At 48.6% G+C, this 12,128-nt stretch overlaps 1 protein-coding gene across 3 annotated transcripts in view; it reads right to left on the bottom strand.

The window, feature by feature from the left end:
• The window catches only part of kiaa0586 (KIAA0586 ortholog), a 126,992-nt gene that overhangs the window by 37,745 nt on the left and 77,119 nt on the right, over positions 1–12,128 (bottom strand). For all 3 annotated transcript variants that reach the window (XM_046307833.1, XM_046307835.1, XM_046307834.1), the window contains exons 19-29: positions 9,071–9,163; positions 7,098–7,285; positions 6,772–6,893; positions 4,800–4,984; positions 4,465–4,624; positions 4,090–4,252; positions 3,524–3,786; positions 3,131–3,207; positions 2,890–3,015; positions 2,335–2,509; positions 195–340 (exon numbers count right to left, since the gene is read on the bottom strand). In XM_046307833.1, coding sequence (XP_046163789.1) covers positions 195–340; positions 2,335–2,509; positions 2,890–3,015; positions 3,131–3,207; positions 3,524–3,786; positions 4,090–4,252; positions 4,465–4,624; positions 4,800–4,984; positions 6,772–6,893; positions 7,098–7,285; positions 9,071–9,163 — 1,698 coding nt within the window. The remainder of the gene's footprint in view (positions 1–194; positions 341–2,334; positions 2,510–2,889; positions 3,016–3,130; positions 3,208–3,523; positions 3,787–4,089; positions 4,253–4,464; positions 4,625–4,799; positions 4,985–6,771; positions 6,894–7,097; positions 7,286–9,070; positions 9,164–12,128) is intronic.

Genomic DNA, 12,128 nt, shown 5'->3' with positions numbered 1-12,128 from the left:
GTGTGTGTGTGTGTGTGTGTGTGTGTGTGTGTGTGTGTGTGTGTGTGTGTGTGTGTGTGTGTGTGTGTGTGTGTGTGTGTGTGTGTGTGTGTGTGTGTGTGTGTGTGTGTGTGTGTGTGTGTGTGTGTGTGTGTGTGTGTGTGTGTGTGTGTGTGTGTGTGTGTGTGTGTACAGTAGAAATGTGTAATGCTTGCCTGTGGTGCACAGTGGGAGACAAAGTCCTCCATCGGTGGAGGTGACATTGAGGTGTCAGGCTGATTTGACATCTCTGGCTCCAAATCCAGGACTCCGACGTCAACTGGCCACTGAGTGTCCTGGAAGCTCGTTGCATATGTAACATCTGTAGAAACACACTTTCATTCTTCCGTATCCAAGCCTAGCTAACATTTCCCCACTCATAGAGATATACAGTATCATGTAGAATGATAACATCAATGACGGGTGTCCATGCAGCGTAGCCTCGAAAGGAGAGGGAGCCCTGTCACTTCGAAACGCTCTCACAAGTCCAAACACAAGGCGTTGCAGTCTGAAAGTGTTTCCAGATGTTTCCAGATGACACAAAGCCACACAAACAATGGTTTCTCTAGCCAAAACATGGGGTTTGACATGCTTTTCAGGATAAGCCACAACAGAGGGGTTGTCAAACTGTTTTACGGGCTCTGTGTCAGCTCTGTGTCAGCTCAGTGATATTGTAATTGAGTCGCCAGTCTGTTGGTGTCAAGAGCTGCCCTAGGGCTTAAGAGCGTTAGGCCAGAAACTGAAAGGTCGCTGGTTTGAATCCCCGGGCCGACAAGATGAAAAATCTGTCTATGTGCCCTTGAGCAAGGCACTTAACCCAAATTGCTCCTGTAAGTCACTCTTGATAAGAGTGTCTGCTAAATTATTTAAAAAGTAGTGTGCACCCCAAATTGCACCCTATAGAGTCCTATGGGCCCTGTTCAAAAGTAGTGCCAAACAGCTCCAGTTTGAGTGGAAAAACAAAATGGCTCTGAGTTCTTCCTCTGTCATTAATACAGTCTCTGTCTTTGCTGCTTGGATTGCAGGGTTCTCCCCCTTCTCTCTGGTCTGGTCTCCAAGCAACATTGGAGCTCTTTTTCTTTTTTTTACCGCGGGTCGAGTTGATTTTGAGTTGGGTAAATATTGGTTTTGGCCAACACAGGAAGAGGATAGGAATCTGCTATGAGGTTCTTCTGTCTGAGTGGACGCAGAACTTAGACACCGTGTCTAAAGAGCCATGTGAACACAGAGGAGCATTCACAACATGTGACCGACAACCGTAACAGAATCGCATGTTGCTTTTCGACCACTAAGTAAATATTACAATATTAATTTCATGCTTTTTCATCCAGCTCTAAACGGGATATTTGTATAAACTGAAACACCAGTATGCAGGGTGTCAAACACTGACAAGTGCTACGTTTTTACGAGAAGAGGCCTAGTTAAGAGTGGACATTATGGTTAACATACCAGGAATGGGAAAATATATATATATATTTCTTTTTTTTAACCTTTATTTAACTAGGCAAGTTAAAAAGTCAGTTAAGAACAAATTCTTATTTTCAATGACGGCCTAGGAACAGTGTCTTGTTCAGGGGCAGAACAACAGATTTGTACCTTGCCAGCTCGGGGATTCGGTCCAGGTTGCCGGCCCAACGCTCTAACCACTAGGCTACCTGGCGCCCCTCCTCCTCCTATATCATGTGAATCATCATCTTTTTAAGAACCCGTATCCCACTTCCTCTTGTCTTTATTTGTCTAGTTCTGGGTTCTAAGTGGTATTTTAAAGAGTATTTGGGTCCTAGAATAGTGCTGTATAAATTCAATGAACTACATACTCTTTCTGGAAGGCAGACCACGTAAAGACACACACAGCCCCCCCTACGGGGCAGCAGCAGTGGCTTTCCACTGGCCTGGCCTCTCTGTGCTCCCAGCAGCCCCTGATGGAGATTCCAGGCTGTCTGATTTCCCCTATGACTCAGGATAACTCTCTCAGCACTGTGGCTCTGCTCTGCGGTGTCAACACGTCTATTCCCCCTCTCCTCGCTTTCTCCTCCCCTGTTCTCTTCCCCTGTGCCCGTGAACGCCACATCAACCCTTACGCTGCCTTGTAATCTCTAGTACCCCTCTCCTCTCCTCATACACATATCGATTCATTTGAAATGAGATAGAGAAGTCCGGTTGTAAGCCTGTCGTTTGTGGGTGCCTGAGTCCAGAGTTTTAACAGCAACATATTTTGTCATTTGAATCCAACAAGTATATACCCCAAACTCCTTTAGGCAGGGGGAACAGAGGTAGAACGGAAAGAGAAACATTGCCGTGCGGTTCCAGTTCTACCTGCTGACTGCAGGGTGAGCTGTCCTGGGGAGGAGACGTGTCCCTGTCTAGGGTTGGGCTCTGTCCTGTTCCAGGGCTGGACAGTGAGGGAGTGTCCAGTAACTAGCCTCTTCCCTGCAGGATGCAGCCTGGGTCTCTGGCCTTCGCTGACCTCTCCCTCCTCCTCCCAGGACTCCTGGGGATTGGGGGGGACACAGCAGTCACAGCTCACTGAGCTTTTGCAAAACATTTGGCTACGGTCTGCCATTCTGAACATGACCCTGCACTGCAAGGGCTTAATGCCTTGGCTGTTTGCTTGCGAATCACAATATTTTTTCCAAATTCCAAGTCAGCATTAAACCATTATTTATGTACACTGTGCCAAAGCTTTTGTCTATATTGCATTTCATTGGATTTCCCTTGCATAAATGCTATGCACAAACACAATAAGGTCACCTTCCATTTTGGCATGCATTGACAAATGGGGAAAAGCTGCCACCTAGAGGCATTACAATGTCACAACGGGACAAATAAGGTTCCAGTATGTACAGAGCAGTGCAGTAGTCTGATAGTTACCTCCGGGTCAGGGCGTGTCTGCGTGATGACCCCCTGGTCCATCTTAGCCAATAGAGACAGGATGGGGTCGTGGTGGGCCGGGTTGACAGGCCTCCTCACCTGACCCTCACTGGGCGGGTCGTAGTCCTGAGTGACACAGGAAATGTAACAGCGTTGTTTGCTGTGTATGGGAGCCGTTTGGACATTTGGAATAACAGCGCTATGCTAGTAAAAGAAAAGCAGTGGAGACTGTGCCACTCACCATGTCCTGAACCTCCTGCAGCGAGCTGGAGAAGCTGTTGATTAGATAGGGAACATAGAAGCCTTCCTCCTCAAAGGCTGGGTGGAAACAGACGAAAAGGCATCAATGGGTATGACATGATAATAGTCACACTATGAGGATTATGGCAATCTTAGGAAAGGATGGCCTTTTGTAGACCACCTGACGTCTGGGGAAACCGTCAAGACACTCCCAAATAAGCCCCAACACTGTGTGTGTGTGTGTGTGTGTGTGTGTGTGTGTGTGTGTGTGTGTGTGTGTGTGTGTGTGTGTGTGTGTGTGTGTGTGTGTGTGTGTGTGTGTGTGTGTGTGTGTGTGTGTGTGTGTGTGTGTGTGTGTGCGTGTGCGTTGAGCTGCGTTGTCTATCCATCTCACCCCGTGCTGCTGCCGCCTGGCTATAGCTGAGGAGCAGCTCTCCCTCTGAGATGTGTCTAACAGCCGCGTCTGTCCCAGTAACTGTGGAACTACTGCTGCTGCTGGTCGTCTCCGACGACGACGAGGAGGGGGGAGTGGAGGGGGTCTGAGGCCCAGGTGGGGGTGGTGGAGTAGGGGAGCGGGGAGACTGGGTCAGGGTGCTGGAGGTTACAGGTGGGACTGGAGGCACACTGACAGGCTCCTCCTCAGCCACTGACATCACTCTGTAGAAAGAGAGAAGAGAAAAAGAGAGAGATGAGATATTAGTAGGATGGGTGGTACTCGGTCAGGTTAAAACCAATAACCATCTATGTTCCAGGCCTGTGTGTTATCTTCGCATGTTCTTTGTAACTCTAACTGCATTGTCATCTCCTGACAGCAGGGGGAGCTGTGGTACAATACAACCACACCAAGCAGTGCATCCTACACTCGCAACTATGTCCCCTTATTGTCTTCTGAGGGAGGTCCCCACGCAGTTCCACCATTCAGAAAGACAGACAGTAGAATCAGCAGACAAGCAGACTCACAGTGGCTTGTTGTGCTTCTCCTGCTCCTCTACCGTGCTGTGGGGTTGCTCCTCAGCCAGGGGCAGCGATGCGTCTCCCCAGGGTCCGGCAGGGCCAGAGGGAGGGGACACCGCCAGGGGAGAGGGGTCTGGAGTGGTGACTGGGGTCACTATTGGCTCTGGGTCTGAGATCAAAGTGGAACAGGAATGTTCAGCATCTCATTGGATAGGCTGGGGATCAATCTATCATGGATAAGCCCAAGTTTTTCCTGACCATGTGACCAGCACAAGAAAAACTCTAGGTCCTTGCTTATAACTAGGGCGCTGAGTTTTCCCTTATCAGGTCACATGATCATGAAAAGCTCTGGTCCCTAGTCATGTAACTATGCTATGAGACCTGCAGGTGTGGAGACGTGAGGCTCCTGTGGCTGGGGTTCTCTGGGTGACTGCTGGGGGGTCCCCTGCTCTGAAGCCTGTGGGGTAGACAGGCCTCTGCTGGGGGGCCCAGGACTAACACTGGGCTCTGGGGTGGGCACTGGGGTTGGCACCAAGGGCTCCTACAACAGCACCACATTGTGGAAAGAAAGAATACAATTACAATAAAATACTGTAGAAAAAGGAACAAATAACTCAGTGTAAATGTTAGATTAGAAATACTGTTTCAAAATACTATTTTTTGTTTTATTTATACAGTAAAGACTGATTTATTGATTGATTGACTGTACACAGTACCTCCTGTGACGGAGGATCCTGAGGCTTGGCTGGTGCTACAGGTCTCTCCTGTCCCTCTCTCTGTCCCAGCATCAGGGCTATGGTCTCTGCCAGTGCCTCGTTCACATACTGTCTGATCAGCTCCGAGTCCACAGGAACACTGGCGTCCACAAACAGCTGTAGGCCCTCTCCACCCGCAGCCTCCACTGGAACCACACATTGTAGCAGAGCGTTTTGCAACAGAAAACCAACATCTGTGTTCTGATTGGACGGACACAAAGTTTCAAAACGGATTCTCACTACGGAACATCTACTCTTCTGGTATGCCCATTTTTGCATACGAGATCATTTTAACAAAACAATTAAAAGAATAGTTGACATCCAATCGCTGGGTTTATATTGCACAAAAGAAGCCCAGCAGTTTCCCCCTCATTCTTCTCACTGTTCTGTCTAAAGGGAGTAGCAGAGTCACCCTCCAGTGATCACAGGGTGGAGGCCTCATCTGCAAATGTGATACATCATTGATCTTTCTACTAGATGAGAGCGTGAGGCAACGTCCCAAATGGCACCCTATTACCTACATAGTGCACTATAAAAGGGGGCACTACAAAGGGAACGGCGTGCCGTTTGGGAGACGACCTGAATCCATGGCCCGCTAACGTCGCTGCCACTGCCTCTCTTAAGTGTTCTGACTGCAATCTGTAGCAGCGAAGAAGAAGGAGAAGCAGAGCCGAGTAGATGAGAAAGAGCAATCAATGATTTAATGAGAAACTGTATTATCGTATTGGGGCTTTGACATGTCTTCTCCCTTCACGACAGACAGCTCGCACTCAAAGAAACCATGAGGCATAACTTTCAATGAGGCAAGTTCTCTCATCTCACCCCGCTCCTGCGCACACTCCACTGGCTTCCAGTCGAAGCGCGCATCCACTACAAGTCCATGGTGCTCACCTACGGAGCAGCGAAAGAAACTGCCCCTCCCTACATTCAGGCTCAGGCCCGACACCTCAACCCCAGCACTCAGGTCTCTTGGCCCTCCCACCACTACGGGACGGCAGCACCCGCTTAGTCCAGTCTAAGCCCTTCCCTATCCCGGCACCCCAATGGAGGAACCAGCTTCCCCCCGAAGCTAGGACCAGCTCCCCCGAAGCTAATCCCTCCTCCTCACCTCGACCCCCCCCCACCCCCAAACAAAAAAAACATTAACTAGCACTAACCAGACCCCCCTGTGATATGTGATAGATATGTGGTTGTCTCACCTAGCTATCTTAAAATGAAATGAATTAATGTAAAATGAATTGCAAAATCCTGTTCAACACAGAACTTGAACCAAGGAGATGATGTACAGTCCATCTATTCAGTTTCATGTCAATATCTCAGCAGGCGTACGAACCCCGTTTGAGCTCATTTATTAAACGCCACGAGGGACATTTTGGGATTCCTGAAAATGAGGATTGCGGTCGATGGCTTTACAAAGCCGTTGAGCTTGAGGTAGCGTTTCGCATGTCATCGGATGGTTAACAGCACTCACAATGCTACCACAGAGCCCCACTGACACAGTCACTGTACCACAGAGCCCCACACAAATTCCCTGAGGAAAGTGGCTACCAGAAGCTCCCAAGCCACAGCTATGCTGTAATGCATCATTACTGGCTGGGCTCAGCTCCACAGGCATCGGGATGACCTGACCAGGACAAGACCTTTTGCAGTTGAAAGGACCCAGTTCTCACCCAGTTTTTCCGTGATGGTTAAGGTCAGAGTTGGGATTAAAGGAATAATCCACTCAGAAACGACCTTTTGGTATTGTTGTTCATTAGTTCACTGTTGATACAGTCCCAAAAGGTTTTGCACGTCAGCAATAATGTTTTCAAGATATAAGACTTTCAGAAAGCAAACTGTAACTTGCCACATCATCAGGGTGATGCAGGTGGCAAGTTACAGAAAGGGTGAGCATGACCAAGTGGAATACTATGTAACCAGTCCCAGTTCTCACCGATGTCAGAGGTAACACTGTCCTCTGGCTCAGAGTGGGAGGGACTCTGGTTCTGGGCGGGGTCAGCTAGAGGGGGTTGGTACATCTCGGAGATCATTCTGGCCATCAGCTGCTGCTCCACCCTAAACGAACAAGCAAACCCGTTACTTCTAACTAGTTCCCTTTATGTTGATGGTGAACTCTACATTGCTTGTTGGCATGTATTTGGTATTGCTAGTAGTACACCAGTAGGGATATTGGAATGTGGCTTGTGTATTCTGCATTCGAAAGAAGAAAAAAAAAACAGTGTTCAGCTTCACTGGGCAACATAATGATATCCTCCTCACCAGTCAACCAGCCTGTTCTCCAGGGTCTCTCTGTGTTGGATGGAGCTGAGGACAGGGTCTGGGGGTGGTAGGGGCTCTGCAGGGTAGCAGGGGAACACGGGACCGTGGTACATAGCAGTAGGAGGAGAGGCCAGACCGTTCAGTTCTATAGGACCATCATGGAGCTCCTCCTTCTCCTCCTCTGGATCCTGATGGAAAAATACATTTTAATTGTAGGAAAAAAGATGGGTGGGGAACGCTAGATGGATACACTAGTAGCAAGATTGGAGGCCTGAAAGGTCAGGACGAAAATGTGATTTGGGGTTTTAGATCCCTTGCTCTGGCTTTATGGTGTCCGTTTAGTACGTTTTGGTCACTGGCTTTGCATTACTTGTAAATTCCTTGGCAGTAAAAACAGGGAAGGCTGCGTCAAGCTGGCTCTTTAATCTAATTTCTAGTAGCGAGATGGAGAGAGAGAGAGAGAGAGAGAGAGAGAGAGAGAGAGAGAGAGAGAGAGAGAGAGAGAGAGAGAGAGAGAGAGAACGAGAGAGGGAAAGTCTGCCAAAAGGGGACTGTTTGAAGTTTTCTGCTTGGTAAAAACATTTAAATAAATAAATAGCTAAATAGTGTTAGGGTGTTGAGGTGGGGACACTCTAGTAGCTGGCGTCTATACACGGTTGTGTAACACAACAGACTCAGCCCATGTTTCATGATCTCTCTTTTTTGACTGGATGCATTGTTTTGATGGGGTTTTAAAAACACAACTCTTCATTGGGTTGTTGGGAAACGTTAAAGAGTGATTGTAGGGAAAGATGGCAATTTTAAAAAGAGCTTAATTATGGGAAATGGTTCCAGATCACATTAAAACTTTTACAGCTTTAACTTTTTTGGTAATGTGTGCATTACTTATTGGATCAATCTCTCTGATCCAAATGACCCCAATTTGAAACAATGAGAGGGAGGACTGAGTAGCCCAGACAGTGATTCAGCAGCAGGCAGCAACTGAACCCTACTAATACATCTCAAATGGCACCATATTTACTATGTAGTGCCCTACTTTTGCCATTTGGGACACCATTTCCTACCAAATGTAACACTCCCTCTCCTAACATAATTTCCATTGCATATCAATTCCACACAAAGCTACACTTCAAACCCGGCCTTGTTTGAGAATGTCGTTCACTTCCCGACCAAAAGAGGGCACTGTGGAACCATAGAGATGTTCTTCAATTCAAACCCCCTTTTTATTCCAATACCTTCCTGTCTCTTTTTTTCCTTTCTGACAGCTGTGGAGCCTGTTGTTCTCCTAAGCCTCCTCACACAATCATGACAACAGGAGCATTTCTATGTTAACAAACTATTTGCCCTTGTGTGACCGCGAGGAACCTGCCTTAATGGCCCGATTTGCGTCAGTGCTGCTTTGGCCTGTTGTTAGCGGTGAATATGGAAAGCCGATGGTTTGTGTGGATTTGCTGATTGAGGGGATGTAGGTTTACATAACATACAAATTCCTCGCGAAGCCACGGTGGAGGGCTGCTGGAGAAAGACAGTGCATCAAGCGAAGAGAAAACGTACAACAGCTATTACAAAGGAAGGTGAAAAAACATAGGCCTATTATTGACGAGAGTTTCTAATTAAATGAACATCCATTTATGATGACTTGAATTATTATTGTTTTTTTATGCGTGGAAGGGAGGAGAAATTCAAAGCTCTGTGGCACCGCTCTGAATATCGCTATCTCGTTGGCATGCAAAGGTGACACACTGTATGAAAATCAAATGAATAAAATTATCTATTCCTTTTGGGTGCAAAATTTCATATCAGCCTTCCAAGGAGGTGAATGTCAAGGGAGAAGGATAGAGGGTTAAAAGTGTTGGACGCAGCAGACCTGATCTCTAGATGCCCTTGAGCTGGTGACTCAGATGCCACATACTTCCTACACACACAGGACTGGGCACACGGACACGCAGAATGGATTTTCACGTGGACTCTACCTGGGCAATGTCAGCAACCTCCAAGAAATGTGTTCCGGGGAAAACGCTCTCCTCCTCATCATCCATCTCTTCATCATGCCTCCCCTCCACACTCTGCAATAAAGAGGACGGATAGATTATAGTCCTTATTTAACCCGTCTAACTATTGGGTTCAAAAGGTGAATTAACACTCATTCCCTCCAGCTATGGCAGACCTGCAGTTCATGCTAGACAATGGCAAATGCCTGGAAAACCAATTATTATCGATAGGGTTGTGGTGACATTCTAAGATTTGTGTGCGGCTATTGACCGTAAACAATAAACAACAACGCCCTGGGAGAGAGAGACAATTATGAAGCGCGTTCCAACTCCTCCTGCTTCCCATTCATAAAGTACAAGCCGATCAATCCAACGCAACGGGCCGATCGAAAATCTGCAGGAGCCTCTCGCTGAGTCCAAATATTGAATCTATGATAGGAAAAACAACTGCTCTTCAAGCTCAGTGATTTCTTTTGGCGTGATTGCAGGAGGTACCGATACGAGCACCGTTCAGCGGTGTTCTTGATGATTCCCTACATACAGCGCACTCACCCCATGTAGTGTGAGTCTCCGAATCAACTTGGAAGGTTTATTACATTAGTTCAATGAGCTAACCGTGGCTCAGACTGAAACCAGTTGTTTGGCACCAGGTTTATTCACATACTGTCCCACACAGCACAGGATTACAGGAGAACGAAGCCTCCGTATTCAGCAGAAAACACACTGCTTATGACTGATTGAGAGGCCTGTGATCCATATGCACTGGTTGCTGTAGTAAACACACACAATAACCTGCTTGGTTCAAATACTTGATTCATTTCCCATGGACTCCCCTTGCAGCATGCCAGTACTATACGGAGTAGTAGACGGTTTTCATTGAACAGACCATTTGATTGACAGGTGCTATTAGGCTACCGGGTAAGGAATTTGGTCATTAAAAGGAATACCATTGTGCTAATGAGTGTAGTTACCAGTGCAACTATTTGTTTGCTGTGTTGTATTGTGTTGTATTGGGCCGTCCGGGTTGTATTGTGTTGTATTGGGCCGTCCGGGTTGTATTGGGCTGTCCGGGTTGTATTGTGTTGTATTGGGCCGTCTGGGTTGTATTGGGCCGTCCGGGTTGTATTGGGCCGTCCGGGTTGTATTGTATTGGGCCGTCCGGGTTGTATTGTGTTGTATTGGTCCGCCTGGGTTGTATTGGGCTATCCTGGTTGTATTGGGCTGTCCGGGTTGTATTGTGTTGTAATGGGTCGTCCGGGTTGTATTGGGCCGTCCGGGTTGTATTGTATTGGGCCGCCCGGGTTGTATTGGGCCACCCGGGTTGTATTGGGCCGTCCGGGTTATATTGTGTTGTATTGGGCCATCCGGGTTGTGTTGTATTGGGCCGCCCGGGTTGTATTGGGCCGTCCGGGTTGTATTGAGTTGTATTGGGCCGTCCGGTTTGTATTGTGTTGTATTGGGCCGTCTGAGTTGTATTGGGCCGTCCGGGTTGTATTGGGCCGTCTGGTTTGTATTGTGTTGTATTGGGCCGTCCGGGTTGTATTGGGCCGTCCGGTTTGTATTGTGTTGTATTGGGCCGTCCGGTTTGTATTGTGTTGTATTGGGCCGTCTGAGTTGTATTGAGTTGTATTGGGCCGTCCGGGTTGTATTGGGCCGTCCGGGTTGTATTGGTCCGTCCGGTTTGTATTGTGTTGTATTGAGCTGTCTGAGTTGTATTGGGCCGTCTGAGTTGTATTGGGCCGTCCGGGTTGTATTGGGCCGTCCGGTTTGTATTGTGTTGTATTGGGCCGTCCGGGTTGTATTGGGCCGTCCAGGTTGTATTGTGTTGTATTGGGCCATCCGGGTTGTATTGGGCCGTCCGGGTTGTATTGGGCCGACCGGGTTGTATTGGGGCGTCCGGGTTGTATTGGGGCGTCCGGGTGGTATTGGGCCGTCCGGGTCGTATTGGGCCGACCGGGTCGTATTGGGCCGACCGGGTCGTATTGGGCCGACCGGGTCGTATTGGGCCGTCCGGGTCGTATTGGACCGTCCGGGTCGTATTGGGCCATCCGGGTTGTGTGGGACCGACCGGGTTGTGTGGGGCCGTCCGGGTTTTATTGGGCCGACCGGGTTTTATTGGGCCGACCGGGTTGTGTGGGCCGTCCGGGTTGTGTGGGACCGACCGGGTTGTATTGGGCCGTCCGGGTTGTATTGGGCCGTCCGGGTTGTATTGGGCCGTCCGGGTTGTATTGGGCCGTCCGGGTTTTATTGGGCCGTCCGGGTTGTGTGGGCCGTCCTGGTTGTGTGGGACCGACCGGGTTGTATTGGGCCGTCCGGGTTGTATTGGGCCGTCCGGGTTGTATTGGGCCGTCCGGGTTTTATTGGGCTGTCCGGGTTTTATTGGGCCGTCCGGGTTGTGTGGGACCGACCGGGTTGTATTGAGCCGTCTGTGGCGGTAGGTGAGTGAGTGTGAGAGAACTGAGAGCTGCAGTGTTTGTTGTGGACTGCGGATAAAGCTCCACGACTCGGAGGGCAGAGTGTTGCAGAGAGAGAGGCACAGAACCACACCAACACATTATCATTCCACTCAGTCAGCTCGGGGAGGGGGGGGGGGGTGAGAGATGGACTGGACAGATCAGGCCAATAGTGGCCAGGTGATTCCCTACTACCTCAGTGAGACAGAGGAAGAAAATGGCCACCCACACTTAAAACCCACTTCCCTGCTCAGTGGCCAGACTTCATAGAAAATGAACAGACACAGGTCTACTATGTCCTAAACTAAACTGATAACCAAAGAACAGCAGAGCGGAACAGACATTTTTTAATCTCTCAAAAGTAGCCCTCAGACAGTGTGGAATGCTAGAATATCAAGTACATAGCAAGACATGACTCAACTGAAGGAGTACTTATGACAAAGACATTACTGCCAGGACGGTGATAGGAATGAGAACACATTTAGACCACCAGCGAAAACCGGATAGCCGACTCCAGGAATCTTTCAGCAATTCTAGGACATAACCAAAGCTGCAATCAGCATAACTGCTATGTGACCAGCAGTATT

The sequence above is a fragment of the Oncorhynchus gorbuscha genome, linkage group LG17, assembly GCF_021184085.1.
Source record: "Oncorhynchus gorbuscha isolate QuinsamMale2020 ecotype Even-year linkage group LG17, OgorEven_v1.0, whole genome shotgun sequence".
NCBI classification, from domain to species: Eukaryota; Metazoa; Chordata; class Actinopteri; order Salmoniformes; family Salmonidae; genus Oncorhynchus; species Oncorhynchus gorbuscha.
This window is presented reverse-complemented; position numbering and strand designations above follow the sequence as displayed.